This window comes from Podarcis cretensis (assembly GCF_951804945.1).
Source record: "Podarcis cretensis genome assembly, chromosome: 3".
Lineage (NCBI taxonomy): Eukaryota > Metazoa > Chordata > Lepidosauria > Squamata > Lacertidae > Podarcis > Podarcis cretensis.
Window position 1 is genome coordinate 90,784,842 of NC_137172.1, and position 22,232 is coordinate 90,807,073.

The following is a 22,232-nucleotide window of genomic DNA, read 5'->3' on the forward strand; positions in this document are numbered from 1 at the left end:
GACAACACACGAAACTGTGATTAACAGGAACCAGAAGTGAATAACTTTCCAATCTCTTCAGAGCTACACCAGATTTTTATCACATTATACTATGATTTGCATGATGTCCAAACAAAGCCAATCAATGTTTCCAGATGCCAGCACTGATGTGATAAATCCATTTCTTAAAATCCATTCTTTTCACAAAATGTGTAACACAATAAAAGGCTAAACTACCAGGCAAAATGGGCAGTTTCAAAGTGTTAATTATTATTTTAGATGATTACCAGTAAGAAGGGGAATACAGAGTTCTTTGGACCTATGAAAATAATCTTTAAAGGTTTTTGTTTTCCAACTTATTTTTTTTAATAGGCTCATGCTGTTTTTATCATGTGACACAATTAGTGATGAGAAATACAACTCCCCAATTCTTTAACTTTTAAATAATGTCAGGGAAGCATAAGCCATTAAGTCATCCTGTTTAAATTTTTACAACTTCAATACAGTGGTACCTTGGTTTAAGAACAGTCCGGTTTAAGAACGATTTGGTTTACAAACTCAGCAAAACCAGAAATAGTGTCTTGGTTTGAGAACTTTACCTCGGTCTAAGAACAGAATCCGAATGGTAAAGGGCACTGGCGGCGGGAGGCCTCATTAGGGAAAGCACACCTCAGTTTAAGAACAGTTTTGGTTTAAGAACGGACTTCTGGAACAGATTAAGTTTGTAAACCGAGGTACCACTGTACTTGTAAAGTGTGTCATTTTCAAGTAAAGCTTTGAATATAACGTTTTAAAAACACATTAAGTGAGCTTGATTTCCTAATCAAACATAAGTGAAGCAATTTTATTTCCTGATTAAATATTTTAGTTCAACTACTTTTCACTACAGGGGGTAAAACTTTTTTGAGATATTTAAATACTATGTAAAATTATTATTGTATACTTTTGGTTAGATTTGTTTACTAAATATAAACCAAATGTATTAATCAGAACCCAATTATTGGAACATCAGAAAAAAGCCAACTGCATTCTTCCAAAGAACACACATCAGTGGATAGTATCAGGAAGCTAACAACATATCCCATAGAAAATTACATACTTCCATCTAGCAAACATCACTGTTACTATCCCCCATACCAAAAAAATATGCATCATGTTTATGCAGCATGTTTGCTATTCAGCCAGTTGGAGCTATCATTTTTTTTTACTGCAGCTCCCACAGAAGTTGTTCAAAGTTGACCAGCAGATTGCCTGGTCTTTTGTGAGATGGGCAGCAGGAAATGCTCCAGAGAAACCTCTTCTGCATATCTATTTTGCAATGTTGCGACATGAAGCACACTTACTATGCCACAGACGGCACAGAACACAGATTTATTTCAGTGTAAACATGAATAGACTCAAACTATTATGCTGAGTAATCACAGCTCATCACTATTTTGTTTACCCTAATTTCTTAAGAAAGTGTAGCTCAAGAGCCTATAATGTTGGAAAGTTGACAGGGTGCTTTTGTGGTTAATTTAAAAAAGATAGTCTGGGTGCTAGACTCCAGGACATGAGAAGCAGGTATCTGATTACTGAAACATCTGAACAACAAAAACATATACCTACACACACACACACACACACCTGTTGCCATGCGGTTTTCTGCAAAACCCACACTGCTTACTAGGTACCCAGAGACTTTTGCTCTCAGTGGGAGATAGGTGATCCGAGCTCTCTCGTTTTATAGTAGAGATATTATCTGGAATGAACAACGGAGGCTCATCTACTGAAAGGCTTCTGCTGCTTCTCCTCTGTCGAGGCTGAAGATTCCTCTCTAACTTTCTGAGTTTCAGTTTCTCTTTTTCATCCTCTTTCAAATTATCCAGAGGCACACCTGCGGAATCTCTTTTCCCTCCTTCTTCTTTAACACAATTATTGGCTTTAAGAAGGGGGTGTTTCAGTAACTGCTTCTGGTTGTGGTGTGCTAATTGCCCCTGTTTAGGATGTGCTGGTCCCGACACTGTGTGTGATATTTCTTTTGAAACGGAATGATGGCTGGAAGACTTGTCACTTGCTCTCTCTGCGGACATCTTCCGTACCTGTGGTGGGATTTGGCCCTGTGGAATGTTTTTCCCTAACAATTGCAGAGGCTTCTTTAAGGCCATTCCAGATTCGCAGCCCTGGGCCTTCACATCTTTATCTGCATGTTTTTTCTTAACTTTCACTGGCTTATGAAAATGCTGGAGATCCCCATGCTCCTCCACTTGATGCTTCAGACTTACTGAAGACTGGCTGCGAACAGCTGACACAGTATGCGTTTTGCTGTGTAGCTCTTGGTTTATGGAAGCTGTTTTCTGCTGGGCAGCTGTAGTTTTATTTTGTTTGGACTTGGGGGGCTTGGGCTTCAAATGTTTTACACATTTTGATGAAATGCCAGTATGCCCATCTTCCTGCAAGCCTGGTGACTCATGCACTCCCATTTTTACACTGTCAGGCTCCTGATGTATAGCTTGGACTGGAATGTACTGAGCAATACCATCTTCTAAAGTATTTGTTTCTGATTTGGCAGAAGTGGTATTGACAACTTTTGAATCAATCTGGTCAGGTTCCATGCTACCTAAAGGAAGATCTTTCAACCCAGCTTTTCTAGAGTCATCTGAGGGCTCTTTTCCGTCATCTGGCAAGCTGATCTGATGAGCTGGCAAGCTTGAGGCACAGGCAGGCTTTCCATCTACAAAAGTGGGCTGAACTGAAGGGGTTTCCTGAATTTCACTTGCATTCTCATAAGCTGTTGTAACAAAAGGAGTATCGGCCTTCCCTGTTTCCTTGCTTTCCTCATCCATTTTAGTTTCATTCAGCTCCTCAGTTTTAATGTTTGCCTTTTCATCCGAAGGCATTTCAGAAGTGAACTTATTAACCATGGTCTCATTCCCTTCATTTTTAACTAGACTGTTACTTTGTATTTTATTAGTTTCTGTAAAGGCAGGTGCTTCCAAGCCTACTCCATCACTACCATAGGGTAGCACAACTTTTGTCACGCTTTCAGTTTCTTTAGTTGGGGAACTGGTCCCTGGTAAGTGAGAAGAATTCCCTACTTCATTAGCTGCTTCCTCTATTTTTGCCTGATTAGGAATTTTATGTTCACTATCTGCTTTCACTTCATCTGAAGTTGCACAACACGCAACCCATTCTGCGTTGCTAGAAGGTGGTGGTGGTGGTGATGATACTTCCAGTGCCTCTTGTTCTTGGCAGGATTCATTACGACTGTGTTCAGTATCTCTTGGATGCTCTTTGGCACCACTATTTTCCCATTTAGTCTGCCCTTTATCCTGCTGTTTCAGTCCTCCCTTTTGAGCAGATCCAGACTTCACAGCTGATTTTTTGGGGTTAACAGATGGTGACGCATTTGAACGTTTGGCTAGTGTGCTCTGCCGCAGACTTCGTACTGGTTCTATTAAAAAGACAAATGAAGTGTTTAGTATTTTTATCTATCTGCCAAATAACAGACAAAAGGATCCTAAGTTTATCTTAACACATTAACAATTTCTCATTATCTCTGGGAAGATTGTTGATGGCAAATAATGTACTTCCACTTAAAATATAAATCTGAAGCATTTATAAGTGATAAAACAGAAGAAGAAAGAATATATATAACTACATTTAGGTATCTGAATGTGTTCACTCAACAGTGAACCAAGATTCCAATACACTGATCAGCCCACACTAAATCAAATGCAGAGATTTGCTGTCTATAAATGTGAACTTCCTCAGAAGACCTACCTTGTGTCATTAGACGTGGAGATTTTCTTGGCGATTTGACTGACGTTCCATCCATTTGGTCCCTCAAATTCCTGTTAGGTGAAAGATCATCTTCATCAATGGTACGGCAGGCAGTTTCCTTAACTCCTTCATCCATAATATCATCAAGTCCAACAACTAAAAATAGAAATAAAAATCCTAAACCTTAAAAGTATCTATTAGGGCTGAAGTCTCATGAAAGTAGCTGGGAGACTTAGACTAACTAAAGGGAAATGATGCATGGGGAGGGGGCACAGAGAGAAATAAGACTGAAGGGATAATTAGGAAGCATGATATACAAACTATCCCACTGGGCAGGTAAAATAAGTAGTCATCCAGAGCAGTATATTTCTCATACATGGTCCTTGAGAAAGAGTCATAGCCAATTTTAAAGGACTCACATTTTATTGATTTGCCACAGGAAGTTCTCAGTCCTTAAATGATCAGCTGTCCCCTCACTGTCCCTTCCCACCTAAGAGAAAGAGAATTTAACAATGGAAAGAGCTGATCCAAAAGTGACAATCTCCTTTACCTTTTTAATTTTAGAGATTTGCTTTTAGATTTTTAAAATCCAGAACATGTTAGTCTGCATCATGAGAACTATTAATAGATGACTCACCTGCTAAGCTCCCAGTCAGAGACTGAGAACCATAGCCTAGGGCTGCAGCCCTCTGCACACTTAGCTGGAATATGCCCCACTGAACTCAGTGGGATTTATTTCCATGTAAAAATGCACAGGATCAATGTTAAATGCCATATTCCTACCCCCTTACTAAGGCCAGTTCACACATGAAGAGTGTAAGTCAGGCCTGCACAACTTCTGTTCGGCCAACCTAAACAGCCCTCCAGTTATGTGAGCTGCAAGATACTCATCAATCAATTCATTTCTAGGATTGAACCCTCAAGCTCATCCATGGAGTGACTAGACCCACTCTGTTCCCTGTGGTGAATGCACTGGCAAAGCAGACCCCTCCCTCAGGAGTAAACTTTAACAAGAGGGCTGGATTGCCCATGAGGCAGGTGGTGGGAGATAAAGGTCTGTGTTAGACAGATGCTCCGAGAGTACATCAAAAAGTTCCTTTGCTATCCTGGGATGCAATTCATCCAGCCCTGATGACATAAACTAGTTCGAAAGTAGCTGGTGCTTTTGTCCTTATGTTTCTTTTACCTCCTGGCCTGTTATTTCTAGATAGCCTAACAACATAATCTACGAAATACAAGTTCTGTAAAAAAAAGTGGAAGAAAAAAAACATACCCCAAAACAACAAACTAAAGGAGACATCAGAATATCACACTTTCAAATATGATTACAACTGCCAATTATTCACAATGCCCTAAGAAACTTTTAATTCTAATCCTTCTCCAACTTTTCTTCCCCTACATGTGACAAAGCTGTAGGAGGTAGTGTGAACATTTCCATTAGCACCCATACAAAAATCTGTTTCACTTTGGCATCTTCCTACCTACACTAGGATTCACAATTTTATTTAAGAGAGTCATAACAGCTTTTGCAGGCAAAGCTAATCACTCAATATCTCCTTAATTTGTTTATCTGAATTATTTATATACTGCATTTAATGGGTGATATCCAACCCCGTCATCCCATTTCCCCCCTCCCCTCCCCAAATCTGCTTTGAAGTGGGGGCAAGCGGGGGGTGGCAGCGGGGAAGTCCTTTTGTGCTTACAGGGCAGTTCCTTAGCACTACACTGGATACAAGCCTTGTAGACAAGACAGTGTATACAAATACATTAAAACTACATTAAAACTCATTCAACTTCAGGCCAAAATAAATACAGTGATACCTTGGGTTAAGAACTTAATTCGTTCCGGAGGTCCGTTCTTAACCTGAAACTGTTCTTAACCTGAAACACCACTTTAGCTAATGGGGCCTCCCGCTGCCGCCGGAACACGATTTCTGTTCTTAACCTGAAGCACTATTTCTGGGTTAGTGGGGTCTGTAACCTGAAGTGTATGTAACCTGAAGCGTATGTAAGCCGAGGTACCACTGTATATTAAGTTATAGTGAAATATGCCAAAAATCTATACTTCCCTACAAAACTGTCACTTTAAGAATAGTTTCAGCATCTTGACACCAGTTATCTTGACACCTGCAGTCATACTCCATCAATGTCATATGTACCCTAGGAATCAGCAACTGAGAAGCCCTATGTTAAAACTGGCCCCTTAAGAGATGCCCCTGCTCATACTTCTATTCACTTTGACCTGCATTTTTAAAAGAACTACCCACAAGGATTAAAAAGAAAGGAAGGAGAACAGCATATTAAAGCAGCGGCGGTGGGCAGGGAAGGATCTTCAACATACAACCCCTTCTATCTCCCTTCACTTTCATCTTTACCAATCTGGAGACTCAGAAAGAAGAGGTAGACTTTGTAACAAGGCAGCAGAGAAAAATACTTCTGCAAGCCTCCACTATCCAACAAGGAAGGGTGAATGGAGTTCTCCCCACCCTACCCTACTGTTTCATATACTGTGAAGTAAGCGGGTGAATAGACTTGTCCCTAGACATCCTACATTCCTCACTGTAATCTCCATTTTCATTCACAGGAACATCAGCTGCTATCTAATGTTCTGCACATTTTTGTAAAAAAAATCAAAAAAATACAGGATGAAAAAAAAATCAAAAACAACTGTTCCGAGACACCAGAACAAATGCCTCCTAACTGCAAAATTCCGCACACGACAGCAACTTTTAAAGAAAAGAGGATTTTCATAATTTCAAGGCCTTTTCAGATGCAACAAAACAGAAAAACATAATGGTTAAGAAGCACTTGCTGTCATTATCTTCTAGAATAAATGAACAACAAAATGATTAGGACAATAAAGTAAATTAGTTGGATTAGGAATCACCACACGCATAATGTGGAAATATTTAAAATACAGTATCTTCCTAATTAAGGAAGTAGACAGTGAACATGATATTTCATCAGCTCTGCTGAGAGACCAGCTCCACTGAGCTGCTCCTCTCCCTCAGTTATTTCCATTCCAGGGGGTGTCACAGGAACTACTATATAACTTTAAAAATTGGTCCTAAGCTTACTTGTTTTCTCCCCCATACCCCAATCCATTTTATATCATGTCTTTTAAGTGTAAACCTACTGGTAACGACTATTGTATTTTTATTTGATGTCATGTAAGCCACTATAGGAGGGGACGCAGGTGGCGCAAACCACTGAGCCTTGGGCTTGCCGGTTGGAAGGTCAGCGGTTTGAATCCCTGTGACGGAGTGAGCTCCCGTTGTTCGGTCCCAGCCAACCTAGCAGTTCGAAAGCACGTCAAAGTGCAAGTAGATAAATAGGTACCACTGCGGCGGGAAGGTAAATGGCATTTCCATGCACTGCTCTGGTTTCGCCAGAAGCGGCTTAATCATGCTGACCACATGACCCAGAAAAACGTCTGTGGACAAACGCCGTGAGCGCCGCAACCCCATAGTCTTTCGTGACTGGACTTAACTGTCAGGGGTCCTTTACCTTTAAGCCACTATAGGAGCTTTTTGAGCTGAATAAAAATGCTTTAAATAAATATACATGCACACAAACGTCAGAAAAAAGTGATATACCAAACTCCAAAGGAAAGAAATGCAACATGCACTGGAAATGAAGCAACAAGGGATGATTTCCAACTACCAGAAATCTGACAACATAAAAGAAAATGTAGTCATAACAAAGAGTCAAGTTTCTACAAGTACTAAATGATTATGCTTTGGAAGAACTAAACGTGGAACCAGTAGGGAGACATATCTAGTCAGTAATCCGTATCCTTTAATAGCCTAATCCTCATGGGCCATTTAGACAGGTGGGTGGGACTGCCCACCTACCAATTTCCAAACATCAGATGACACATTTTGCTTTGCCTCTGAAATTTTAACTCAAACCACTTGGGTAAAGAAAGGCACATATCCATTTGGCTCTGCCAGTATTATGCATTAGCAAGTAATATTTGAAAAGACTGGAGAATACCATTAAATACAATTTTACATTTTGCTATTAGCAAAGCTATTGTACAAAGCAAGTGGATACGGCATGTGTCCTAGAAATAACTGCTATAACACAATCCCTAAAGTTCTAAAGTTCTTTGTTTTGTTTTTGCTGGCCTGGTGATAGTATAATGTGTATTTTGTATGTATACAATTTCAAGTTGGGGCTACATTTGAAGGTGACCCGGAAACTACAACTAATCCAGAATGCGGCAGCTAGACTGGTGACTGGGAGTGGCAGCTGAGACCACATAACACCGCTCTTGAAAGACCTACATTGACTCACAGTACGTTTCCAAGCACAATTCAAAGTGTTGGTGCTAACCTTTAAAGCCCTAAACAGCCTCGGTCCAGTATATCTGAAGGAGCGTCTCCACCCCCATCGTTCTACCAGGACACTGAGGTCCAGTGCTGAGGGCCTTCTGGCAGTTCCCTCACTGCGAGAAGCCAAGTTACAGGGAACCAGGCAGAAGGCCTTCTCAGTAGTGGCGCCCGTCCTGTGGAACGCCCTCCCACCAGATGTCAAAGAGAACAACTACCAGACTTTTAGAACACATCTGAAGGCAGCCCTGTTTAGGGAAGCTTTTAATGTTTGATGTATTACGGTACTTTAATATTTTGTTGGAAGCCACCCAGAGTGGCTGGGGAAGCCCAGCCAGATGGGCAGGGTATAAATAATAAATTATTATTATTATTATTATTATTATTATTATTATTATTATTCCCCAGCATCTATTTAAAGGAGTTAAGAGCAAACATCTAGAAGAATCCTTAAGACATGGGACTGTATGCTGCTCCGAGGTGTTCAAAATTAGCCAGATGCTTTTTGCTACTGGCGCACGTCCAATTGCAAATACATTGAGCTTTCTGGGCGCCATGTTGGCAACCACAGTTTAAAAAGCTCTATCCTACTCCATAATTCATACCATTTTAATTTCCAGTGTACATGTTTCTCCTTCTTGCATACTGGGGCAAGTGAACTGTTATAAGAGCAAGCTACAGAGATCATAGAATCATAGAACCGTAGCATTAGAAGGGGTCCCAAGGGCCATTTCATCCAACCCCTAGCGAACAGACATTCTGTTGTAGCGACCACAACATAAGATTCAAGGTGCCATTTGGCAACCACCTGATATACCAGAATTTCTAGCACTGGTTCTGTCTCCTTGTACTGTTTCAGAAGCAGACTTGCACATATATAAATATGTAACAGGGGGCCCTGGGTCCCATGCCACCTGGATATTGCCCTGCCTGTAAGTTTGGATATGCCATGTCAGAAAGCTTCTCCTCCATGCACCTGCATCCAGAGGTTGCTCTACGCAGAGAAATGTCAAGTAGCCAAACCATTCCCAAGAGAAGTATAAAGGTAAATGCCTCTAACAATGCTCACCATTTGTCATTCGCTTGATTAGGTAGACTGATGGAAGAGCAGGATCCATTTGGGTCTTCCTTGCATTTTAAGCAAGAGAGCCAAGGGAAACAGAAAACCTGCTGGACAGCTTCACCACACTACGAAACAATGGTCAGTATCTAAAGAAACCCAATAACTTTCACCCAGTGGATTTTAATCAATTCAATAAAGTTTATTTAAAAATTATTTCTGACTTCAATAAACTTTCACGCTTGGGAAAGTCTCCTGAGTTTGTCATGCAGCAAACAAGTCAAAGCCCCAGTGGGCGCACAGAATTAGTTGTATGAAACTCTGGATCCTAGCCAAAGAGCATAGAAGCATATGCTAACTAGTATTACACTAGCTAGGGGATGAGGGGAAGGGAGAAAGACATGGAACAAGATGTCAGATTGTAAACACCCTTTAGGAGCATATATCAAAGCAAATACAAAAAAAAAAGTTCCATTTGCTATTATATCATTAGGAGGATAGCTCAGAGAACAAAGGTCTTAGAATATCAAAAGCTATATTTTTAGAAATGCAATGGTAGGTCTGTAAGAACTGTCAACCACCAGTGCAAACTACTAGAGGCAAATATTAGGGTAAGGAGGAAAAAGGCATCAATGTTTATATATAGAGCAGGGTTACCATATTTCAAAAAGTAAAAATCCAGACAAAAAAGTTGTTGAACTTCTTATTTTGAGCCAAAGTTGAGCTTTTTTTTGCAAAACTGCAAAGAAATGAGACATTTTTGAGCTATTTCTAAGGAAAATCAGCAACAATGACCCAGCCAACAGGGGCTGCCATACGTCCAGATCTTCCAACACATTTAGCCGATTTCTGCCCAGACGCTGCTTGCAGCTGCAGTATTCTCGATATGACCGGGAAAATTCAAACGTGTGGCAACCCTAATATACAGGATGCCTTTATATTATGCAAGCTAATTAAAAAATGGGGCTGTAGAACTGAAAGGCAGCACACTCTGCTCTGTACGATCAGCCAGGATATCAAGGGCCAGTGGGAAGGTGTTCCTCTAGCATCCCAGGAAGAACATCATGTTAAGGAGGAGACCAGCCTCATCCCATCCATTGAGAATAGAAGGGGCAGCTCAAGGGTAAATGCTTTCCCCACAACTGCCAAAAGAATTGTCAGCTCCAGCTACCAATTGCCCCAAGAATGCAGAAGGAAGGGAAAACAGAAACTCAGACCTCATCCACTGGCCAAAGGAAAAAGAGCCGCCATCTGCTATTCAACCAAGAACACCAGCAAGATAAGATCAGGCAGGCCCAAACTGGAAACAGATGCTTATAGCTCAGTAGAAAATAGATTTATGAAATCTACATGTACAAATGCCTCAGTGTCTTTCAGATAAAAAAATACCCTGCGATATACCCTAGGATACTCAATTATCTATTAGATTTTGCCCACTGAAAATTCAGAAAAGCGTAAGCTGACAATGGAAACTATCAATGCCACCTGCTAAGTTATAACATAATGCATGTCAGGTTCTTAAAAGAATTTTGTTAAATCCAATAGTGTCCCTCACACTAATCAAAGACTGTTTGATCCAGCAGGTGCTTTTATCAGTGGAATGGGAAAGGAAATTATTTTTGCTGATTCCCCCTCCACTATGCACACCCCCAAAACTCTGTTCCAAAGGACTGAAAGACCTTTTACAATAGCATGGGAGATGGAGTGGGGTGGCTGCAGGGGGAGCAGGAAGTGGAAAGATTTCCTCCCACCTCCCTACTGATTGAAAATCTATGCTGGATTTAAAAAAACAACCTTTCAGCTTGAAGGACACCACTGGATACAAACTACTAGAGTTAAGTTTGATACATCAAATCTAAACTGTGAAGTGCCCCAGGGGCTTCAGAAACTTCTATAAACTGTATCTCCCTTACCCCAGCATTCCAGGGAGCTAGATATCATGCATTCAACAAGGTACAGTATGTTCAATGGGAGATCTAAGGGAGCACAAATGGTGCAGTCACACTGGGGCAACTATGAGGCACCACAACTATGACATCCAATAGAAGGTGAGAGACGGGGAGTGGGGCTTGGGGGGGGGGATATTTTGGCATCACACAGGGTGCCACTGAAATTTGGAACACAAAGGTTGCCACTGCCATGTTGGTTACCACCAACCTATTTCTAACTAGGACTGTGACTTTTCTGGCTAGACATCCAACGCTTGCTCAGCATGCACAACTTAATGGGGAAGAGATGGAAGTATAAGCCAAATTGCTAGTAAAATGTTTGATCAATTCCATTTCTACAAAATCTGCCAAAGTTAGTGATCAAAAGAGAAAAGTCAACACAGCTACTACTATTTTCCAACAATATTTGCAAGAAATTGTCAGTGTCTACCAAAAAGTAATAACGGGGGGTTGCTTTTTCTGCATCTCTGCGTAACTGTTCTGTCCCCAACCAAATCCCAAGTATAAAAATACCATTATTAGGAGCCCACCGTGGCCATAGCAGGAATCCTGGACTGGAAAAGTACTCAGTAATTTTCTACTAAGGCCATTTAGTGTAAGGTTCATTGATTAAAAGACGATAAAAGCATAGTTAAAGACTAGTTTCTTCAACTGTTTCTTCAAAACAACAGCATTTGCTACACTGTGACCCATGAAAACAAACAGTAGTGTGGCACCTTAAAGATTAACACCTGTATTATGGTATAAAGTTTTGTGGACTACAGTCAATTTCATCAGAAGCCAAGTTAGTCTTAAAATGGTTCAAAACTGTTGCTGCAACAGACTAACAGAAAGTTCCTATACAATCCTACTCAGAAATAAGTCCTACTGAGTTGAATGTGCCCCACTCATTCCCAAATAAGCAACTACAGAATTGTTGCCTAAGGTGGTTAGCCCTCTGGAAATCATTATGTCTGACCAATGTTTCTTTTAAGAGTTTTAAACACATTGCCTTCGGATGGAAGTTCAATTTTCATCAGCACTTTTAATGCTCAATTATATGCAAAACATTTTTTTTTCATCTCCCAGGCTTTTTAAATTCCTTGCTTTTAGTTCTTAAAGCTATCTTGTATACTCCTTGCTAATTTTAAAGTGTTGCTTACTGATTTTACACTGCTGTGTGGGTTTACACTGCTTTTTATGAACCCTGCACTGTGTTGTTTTTTAATTAATTGCATTTGTATATTAAATTAACCAGTATAGAAATGGTTAAATAAAAAATAAATAAATGCCATGAAATTCCTCCTATTCTTTTCCACACTAATATTCAAGGAGGAGTTGGGTGAACAGGAGCTGCCCGCAACAATAACATGGGAAAAGCAGGATGTTAGGATCATGTGGTGGCTAAACACTTGCTTAGAAGGGAGACCGAATGCTTGCATGGGTTTGAAAAAGATGTGTACTTATTTGCAAAAAGATATATAGATTCCAATATATCAGTAGCCTAAATAAGCTACAATCTCTGAGGTGTTCCTTTGCACGAAGCGCTGCAGCTCATTGGCAGAACATCTGCTTCTCATATATAAAGTCCCAAATTCAATTCCAGGCATCTCCAGGTAGGACTTAGAAAGACTCCTGCCTGAAATCTTGAAGAGCTACTGCCAGTCAGTGGAAGAGGGAGATCCACAGCAATCTTTTGATCCTCCTTCTACTTCTATTTTCCCAGCTGCACTTCCCCTCTCTAAAAAAAGCTCAACAACTTTGACCTGAACCCCTAAAAAAAGGTGGTAGATCACTCACTGCCAGTATAAGACAGCCTGATAACGGTGCAGTGGAAAATAACATTTCCACTGTACCTCCTACCTCTAGTCCTGAGCACTGGAAGCAGAAGGGCCCAGTGGCTCTGCGCTCCATTCAACCCTATTGTTCCTGGCTGGCAGTCAACTTGCTCCATAAGGTACTATCATTTATGATGACATTACACAGGGAACCACCATAGAATGATCAAATTTTAACATTAAAAGTACTTAACATAGTAGCCACCCCAAACAAGAGAACCATTTTACAGTAAATACCCTAAAAGTCATCCAAAGGAAACTTTCTGCACTGAAACACCATCTACCTGATGAATGCATATCCAATCTGCTCTGTAAACCCTTTAACGACAATTTGCTGCCACTGGGAGGAGCCTTCATAAGAGAGATGTTTCCAAATGAAGAACAGTGAGGGGGGGAGAGCTTGTGCTGGCCATCAGGCAATGGCTTTTTCCACCTGCTTTGCCCCACCCTCCAGCCCTAGGTGTATTTCCCAGACAATGACTTTGAGAAGAACAGAAACAGCTGGGAAGAGAGAAGAAGAGTTCAGGGCTTCTTTTTTTTAATAGCTTCATAAGTTGTGTGTCCTTGTTTCTCAATTTGATCCTTTTACATGGTGCTGTATGTTTTGTGGTATTTTATGCATGGTAATTTGCCATCAGTTTTATTGATTATAGTTTAGTAATTATTTATTGCAATTGTTAAGTGCAAACTATTTAACTATTATTTGCTGATATTTAATTTTATTATTTACTATTATATTCTAATGGATTATTGAATATTGCTTTACTCAATGCAAGTTGTTTATTTTAAAGTTATGCTTTGATCATGACTTTTTTGTATTGGATCAGATTGTTAGGTGTGTGATCTTTGCCGTCTATTTTGTTGCTTCTTCAGTTTGCAAACTGCCTTGTGTATAGGAATACAGAAAGGCGGTATAAAATTAAGTGTTAAATGAAATGAAAGTACCTCAGTCAAATCAAGAGGTACGCTTTCTGAAACAAGTGCAACCTAAAACTGCAATGCTATGCAAACCAAATCCCTATTTTTGTAAGATAAACACTATCTGAAAATAATCCTAAGTATTCCTCTCCACAACTTATTTTAAAGCTCCTCAATAAATATAATGGTTACTTCAAGTGAAGTGAAGGAAAACTAGTGGTTTAACCTTAGGCTCCAAGCCATGAAGCAGAGCGGGGGGAAAGGATTCATGTTATCAGAGCAAAATGGAACACCACCAGCTTCTGCTCTATTCAAAAGTGTATACTTAAAAAATATTAAGATTTACCTGTTGAACAAGGCATCTGGAAATTGGGATCAGTGCTATCCAAAACAGGCAAACAGAACTGAGCACTTGCAGATCCTAGCATAGGGTCCTTATCACTGAGCATGTTCTTCAGCGAATCCTCTAAGACATTTTGACTTGTACTAAAATCCTCACAGACTTCATTCTCCACGTTGGATCCTAGAAATAGGGCATCATCTAAGTGTTCAGTAGGAATTAAATGATTAAATGTATCAACTATATCCATGAAGACTCCTGTGTGTCTTTAATCCCTATAGAAAGACAAGAAAAATACCATAAGAAAAATAAGCTATGAATTATAAAATTACCTAAAAATTAATAATAAATTTGATCTGGCTTTTTACTATTTTGAATACCTCTTCAAAAATTGTTTCTTTCTCTTTTTATTAAAAAACTGTATTTGCTTTATTTAAAATATTTTTCAACAACAAAAAACTTAGCAGTTTACTTTTAGGTTTGGTGAACTTTATATATGGGTCGAATGCACACATGGTAACCCCAGCCACGGAGGGGGCCATATTTACAGAACAAAAGCACTATAGTTTTTCCCCACTTGCTAACTTTGCAAACTTTTTTTGAGAAGCCTGAAGTAAAATAATTGTAAAGGGTCTCAGAACATACCCTTGCCCACTGCTTTTCCCTGAAACCCCCTCCTGCACCTCTTTTTCTCTGAGTAAAGTTTCCCAGGTATGGGGTCTCCCACATAAAATGAGAAAAAACTGTGGAGAAAAGAATTGTTATGTGAGCAAAAGCAGCAAGGGAAGAATTAAGTACCTCATACCCACCTGCTTCTATTCCCCTAGAAACTGAAACCCCACCCCTATCTAGCTGCAAGGATCAGTCAAGTTTTGCAGACCCATATTTGCCACCAGAAGTGTACATCAGCCCTAGGTTTACATTAAAAAGTAAAGCATTCAAATCTGGATGATTCTTATTTGATCATCTTGCCAAATAGGCAGCTAATCTTTTTAAATCCCCACTGAAGTTGACTAAGTTGTATATTAACTTGAAAAAAACTGTAATCTGAAGGGAGAATCAGTATCTCAGATATGTCAAAATCTGCCATCATAATGTGACAGCCATCTTTCAATCCAAAACAAGTTAAGATATGTATTCCTAGATTAATTCAATTTAATACATGAAAAATAATATTAAGCCTTATTATAAAAGTTAGAGTAGCTTTTATGAAGCTCTTATCCAAGATAAAACAGTATCAGCACAGACTAACATATCTCTCCAGACATAAGTTGTTGCATTGAAACCAGCCTCAATTCAAAAGACCCTTTTAATATGAAGAGCATATAAAACTCTACCATTTACAGTTATGATAGGCAACTGCAACAAGTCTAAGGAGAGCTGAATCTTAGCAGAGTTTTATGTCTGCATACAGAAAACAGTAAATCCTATGGAAATGTACAGGAGATGGATGAACTTCCCCTTATAAGCTTCAATTTCAACAGTCAAACCTTCAATTGTTGGGCAAGTTTTTAGAATCTCTGCAAACTAGACTAAAGACTCAAAAGCATCATGGCCACCACACTTTTGGCAAAGCTTCTAAAGCGTTGCCTACTGAAAGAAAGCCATTTTCTAATTAGGTAAATGTGATTACTTCAGGTAATTGTTGCTTTTCAATTTGATTATGCAGAAGTCATAACACTAACTGCATTGTCATAGAACTGCTTGACTGAAGCCACCAACTGTAAGGATTCAATTCAAGTTTAATGAGAGTTTGTTGTGCTTGAGGTCTGCCACAAAAACCTTTGGCAGTAATTATGATATACCACAAGGTACACTGTTGTTTCCTATTATAAGGACGCTAGGAAGCTGTTTCTGTTCACAAGACATTTACAACTTTGGAACCAGCATTGGTTACTTCATCTTGCCTATTTAAAGGGCTACATCCACAAGGCATCACCTGTAAAGGACTCTTATCTGAAACAATGCATCATTGTAAAAATCTTGAAGTCTCTGAATGCTCTAATGAGCATTTGTCTAAGCAGCAGCTTTGTATCTATCTTATATCAGCTCTTGTCTCTGTAGAAGCTGGGTCATTTTTCAAATAGAAGCATTCTGTTTAGTTAGCCGATGTCTGCAAATGGGAGTCTTTGGCTAAAGACACCCCCATTCCCTTATGCTCTCTCTGCCACCAGTATCCATCACTCAACACTCATGGCTAACTCCTAGGAGGAATGGTAACTTCTAGTTGGTAAAATATCAAAGCAATCTTCCAAACTCAAAGAGTGACCAGTCCCTACATTTTTTTATACTGTGCACTACATATTGTGCACTGCAACTGCTATCAATATAAGGAATATTACAGAGAACGAAAAACAAAAATATTATTCTCCACTCAATTTAACATTAGTTAGGTGTCCCAGATCATCTGCAGTCCAGGAGATTCTAAAAGATATACAAAAGCCTTGAGGTCCATAATCTTCAAGGTACCATTTGCAAGTTATAGACCCACTATTGGAGGAGACCCAAGCAGCCCAAGCTCATATGAAGAAGCTATCTCTCAACAATCCTCAGGAAATCACAACAATTCTAGATAATTTCTGCTGTTTTTAAGTGCCTTAAGAACACAAGGATAGTACTGCTGAATCAGACCAAAGGCCTATCTCCAGTGTTCGAAATTAGCAAGGTGCCAGGCACACTTTGTGACTGGCATGGGTCCAATTGCAACCACAATCCACTACCCACAATCTCTAGATGCCAGGACAGAGCCAGAACACAGCAGAAATGGAACTGCAGTGATGAATATACTTATGCCTCAGTTAATTCTCAATTGCTTAAAAAAAAGATGTTGCCTTCTCTTTGATTAGAGTGTCTAAGGATTAAAAATACATTTCAAAATGTCAAGGATGAATTGTGAACATTAAATAAGAACCCACCCACAAGTGTGATTCAAAATATTTAAGCCAATATCTGATTTCAAAATCCACCTTTACAGATTCCAAAGTGGAATTTGAATGTCATATTAATTTCAATCTCACTAAAGGTGTCTTGTGCCTTCCAAACCCCAGACAATTTCACTCAACAGGTGATTAAGCAAAACCACAAGTAGTAGGTCACGTTTTCATAACTTCAGTCAGTACCCATGATTTGTGGAGGACTGCACTATGAGTAAGATTTGCCTATGCAGATAATACAGAATATTATCAATGTTGTATCACAATGTATTTCAAGTCAACAAGTTTAATTTCCAAAATTAAGGAAACAACACTTCCAAGCTAAAGTTTCTTCACTTGTTCAGCTGTACTTTAAAACAATACTAGATTGCTCTGCCACTTCCCTTTTAAAAAAGCACACACATCAACACACTGCAACCATAGTTGAAATTTCAGTAAACTCAACCAAAGTAAGTCAGGCTCTTTCATATGGGGCAGTTTCCCTTGATCCTTAGCACACTTGCTTGAAGTAAGTACCATAGAAATAAATTGAATTTCTATGTAAAGAATTCATGCTTTGACCATTGTTCATGCACAACTGAATTGTCTACACTTCCAAAAATTGAGGGTAAACTACCAAATCTGAACAACTTTTAAGGAGCTATGTCCCAACTATGGTATATCCACCTGTGTTGCTTGGGGGTGCAAAAAACAACATGTTTATAAGCCTTCCAGAAGGCTGTAATATAGGGCCACCAAGTTTGGCATGCCTTCCTGAAAGGCTAAAAGAAGCCATGGTGATCATATGAAACACTTCATTAGTCATCAACATAATCAAGCAGGAAATCAAAAGCCGGAATACAAGGATCTATGGCTAGAACAATTCAGTCAGGTGTGCAGTTTCATTTTGTCATCTTCCAAGCTAGCCCAGACAAATGTGCCATACAACCAAGATACTTCTTCCAAACACAGAACGAACTGTTTTCATCTCAAAATGCCTTAAAGCATGCAAACTTATATGTAGTTTTTAAGGACTGGGGTAGTGCACATTTTCATTTATTTCAATCAATTTCTATCTCATTCGTTATCTAGATCTCAACACACATATTAGTGATTTAAAAGTATGACACCGTGAACCCATCAGAATAAAATAACCATGTTTTTAGAAGTACTTTAAAAAGTACATCTGCTTAACCCTTTTCCAGTCTGATAGTGTATCCAATAAACACTGAGACTTGAACCACTATGTAACTCTAAGGAAAATGAATTCCAAGACTGCAAAGCAGCTACTAAAGACCTCTCTTCAAACCTTTAGGGCATTGATTTGGCATATAGATGATACAGTCCAAAAGAGCACTCTACTCTAAAATGTGTATGTTGGGGCAGGAGGGGAGAAATCTTTGAAGTTCTACAGTGAGAAGGGTGCTCCACATGAAAACATGCAAGGTCACAGCACTGGAACAGTACAGGGGGAAAAAAGAACAAATTTTTATGGCTGGGGTAGAGAGATGCAACGGAAATGATACAGAAAGCACAGTACCAACAACAGTAAGAATTTCTTACTTTATTTACAAGCCAAAGTAGATTAAACGGAAACTCCAGTTAAAGTCAACCTGAAAATTATCTGTAAATTAATACAATTAATATTTCAGATCAATTTAACTGCCATGACCTGCATCCCTTTCTGTTGCTTATTTTGTACATAATTTCAGTGGCATGGCTATATTGTGGCAACACTTTCCAATACTGTATTTTTTTTCCTGAATCAAAGTACTTTCTCCATCTTAGCCCATTATACACACTACAGAATAAGCAACCAATGCACTGAGGCTGTAATTAATTAATTAATTAATTAATTATATATCACACACACACACACACCTACTGGCTACTGAGAGATCACAAAACACACAAGTGCTATGGATGCACTCAGCAAAATGTGCAGCAGTAACATTTCTCATGCCCAACTATAATTCATCCTTGTGCTTTAATTCTTGAGAAGTTTCCCCTTCTGGCCACAGATCACACAAGACATAAAATTACCATTTACAAGGTGGAACTACGGCTTCTGTAAATTCCCCCCCAAAATCGGTAGGGCTCCTCAATAAACACAACTGGTCTGGGCTGTTTAAGACCTGAACATGTGATAGCTATAACTGCATAATAACAAATTATCTGTAGCATTTGATCACAGAGGAAGTTGATGAGGAACAAGATGGAAAGTTGAGGGGCGGGGGATCTGCAGCCTTTTCACAGCATGTCTGAATGCTGCAACCAAACCAATTCTCCATATCATTAGATGGATCAGAGTATGTTTTAGGCATCCCTAAAAACCTTGCTCTTAAAGTAACCATAAACCAGCAACATTAAAACACATAAATACATCAATGAAGAATTACATCATGAACTAGTGCTAAAATAAAGCAAGTCTGAAAAACTGAAGGAAGTCAGATTAGCCTCAACCACGGCCAGGGCCTTTTCAACACTGGCTCTGGCCTGGTGGAACGCTCTGTCTCATGAGACCAGGGCCATGCGGGATCTGCTTTCTTTCCGCAGGGCCTGTAAGAGTTGTTCCACCTGGCGTTTGGCTTGGAATCAGCCTGATGCCCTCCCCTTCTTTCCTTTTCCTTCTGTGATGGAATCCCTTTTTTAGGACTTCCCTGGCTTTTCTGGCTCATGTAGGACCAGTCTGGATAATCGGCCTTGGTGAAGATTTGACGTTTTCTCCCCCCAAACAGTTTTTAATCTGGGCTTCCACTGAAATGTGGCTGCATTTTAAGTAGTATTTTAATCAATTGTTTTTGTACCTGATGTGAGCCCGGTCTTGGCCGGGGAGGGCAGGGTATAAATAAAATAAAATAAATAAAATAAATAATAAATAAAAATGTTATACTATAAAAGCGTATCTTACATTTGGTGAAAGATTTTTAAGTGGCTGAGCAATTCTCAAACTTACACTTTAAAAGTATAAAAATCTAATTCTTGAGAAGGTTCTAAATATGCACATTTCAAGTTGAAAGGCCAGAAATGCTTAGGATGCAATCAGTAAGAAATATCAGTGAAAACATCCAAGGTTTGTTAGAGAAGCTAATCTGCAGATGATTAAGAAAAAGACATCAACGTATAGACCACACTACTGTAGCAAATTCAAAAACCATCAGGAACGAGCATATGAGCAGCTGATCACTGAGTGGGAGGGTGAAGATAGGCTTGAGTAATGTAATAAAAAGTCAGGTGATACTACTGGCTAAACACTCTGAACACTTGGGAATGGGCAGAGATTTTGGAGCAAGGCAAAGGTAAGGGTGTATACGTAAGAACATTTGTTGCCAATTAGTTATTCACCAAAATACTCAGCCACCCTTATTTTCTCTACCTTTTCAATGCATGCTTAGGTGTAAAGTGTGATAATGCAAGTCCAAGTGATCCTCAAGAACAGTAGTTACTCTGGACCAACACACACACACTGCACAAGCATGTTGATAAATAACCATCACCACAGGAATGAAATCTGCAGGGTGAACACAGAGATGGAGATACACCAGATTTGGAGAATCTGTGTCCCTCCGAATGTTACTACACTACAACTCCCTTCATCCCTGGCCTGGACATCTGACCATGTTTGCTAGGGCCGATGGGGGCTAGAGTCAAACAACATCCAAGGAAGCAGAGCTTCTCCATCCCTACTATACACATGAGAGTTAAGTTCTATGGAGCTCAAGGGGGCTTACTTCTTCTGACTTACAGCACTTTTCTGTGTGACAGCATTTTAGTTGTCTGATCTGCCCTGCTGCATTTTTAAGCTATTATGACTGGGTCTTATGCTTGCATGACCGCTGGGAACCACCACCCCTTCTCCCTCAACCCCCAAGCACAATATAGCTAACTAATGAAAGGCAGTTTAACAGATACTTTAATAAACAATTCTACACTAAAAAAAAAAAAGGCCGAAATCCTAAAACACTTACCAAGGAGGAAGTCTCATTGGACTCGCTTGGCCTTACTGCTGAGTAAACCACCATGGCTTAAAAAATGGCTAGCTAACACTGTTAAACTGGGGGGGGGGGGCAGGGGAAAATCGGGATGAATTAGCAGCCCCCAAAGGGAGTAGCGAAGTGGGATTCGGAACAGGAGGGAAAGGGATGGGGAAGCTGTGCCACAGGCCCTCCAAGGGGAGCACGAGGGGCCCTTGCTCCTGGGGAAAGCCTGACAGGGGGCGCACAAGGGGGCGGGGTCAGGAGGCAGCCCCCCCCCGGCGTGGAGGGGGGGGAGGCGGTGGTTAAAACAGAATGCAAGAAGACCCGGATGACGGGGGGTTCGGGCGGAGGCTCGTTCGTGGCGGCGAGGGGGGGGGGTTAGTGCTGCACGCGCGAGGCCGGATCCGTTCACTACGAATAGTAACCCCCCACCCTCAGCCCCCGCCGCGCGAAGCTTCCCAACTAGGCCGCGCTCCTGACCCCCTCCTCCTAACGCCACCGCCGCCGCCCAGAGATTATATTTACCTGCCTCGGCTAGGGGCACGCGCTCCCTCTCTTGACCGGCTACTGGTTTTTTTCTTTTTCCTCTCCCCCCCCCCGCTCCTTTTTCTCCCCTCCCCCTCCCTTCTCTTACGTTTCTCTTCTTGCTCCGCAGCCCCAGGCCGGGGAGGAGGGATGAGGGGGGGAGGAGGAGGAGGAGGGAAGGAAGGAAGGAAGGCTGGCTGGCTGGCTGGCTGCTGTGCGGAAGTGGAAAGGGCACGCGGAGGGGGTGGGAGTTGGAAGTGGGCGGAGACAAGAACGGACGGGCGGGACTGCTTCGCCTGGCTAAAGGGGGAAAGAAATTCAGTACTACTCCCCCCCCCCCGCCGCCACTCCCGCCCAGCAGGTGGTCTCTCCCGCTCGTGGGCCGGCTTGGCCGCGTGCCTCACTTGAAAGCGTCCGGTAGTGAGAGCCGGAGGCCGAGGTCACGTGACGGCGCTGTTTTACCCTGCGCGTGGCTTTGCGCGTGCGCTTTGGGCGCTTGCCTTCCATCTCCCGTAATAAATAAACATATTTCGAGTTTTCTGAGCGTGGGACGGTTAATTTGTTTTGTTTCTTCTTTTCCTCTTGCGTACAGACTTGTGCTGCTGACTGTTGTTGCTGAATAATATCTTCCTCTCGTGCGACCCTCTCCCCCGGGTTTC

General features: G+C 40.7%; 1 protein-coding gene across 17 annotated transcripts in view; it reads right to left on the reverse strand.

Annotated features, from left to right (window-relative positions):
- The window catches only part of PHF3 (PHD finger protein 3), a 44,466-nt gene extending 22,583 nt beyond the window's left edge, over nt 1-21,883 (reverse strand). For 2 of the 17 annotated variants that reach the window (XM_079970302.1, XM_079970290.1), the window contains exons 1-4: nt 21,574-21,646; nt 14,166-14,434; nt 3,742-3,897; nt 1,606-3,412 (exon numbers count right to left, since the gene is read on the reverse strand). In XM_079970302.1, coding sequence (XP_079826428.1) covers nt 1,606-3,412; nt 3,742-3,897; nt 14,166-14,409 — 2,207 coding nt within the window. In that variant the 5' untranslated portion in view covers nt 14,410-14,434; nt 21,574-21,646. Of the gene's footprint in view, nt 1-1,605; nt 3,413-3,741; nt 3,898-4,160; nt 4,232-14,165; nt 14,435-21,039; nt 21,303-21,573; nt 21,647-21,682 lie in introns of those variants that run through there. The other 15 variants (XM_079970299.1, XM_079970304.1, XM_079970301.1 and 12 more) reach the window with 15 other exon arrangements.
- Between the last annotated feature and the right edge of the window lie 349 nt (nt 21,884-22,232).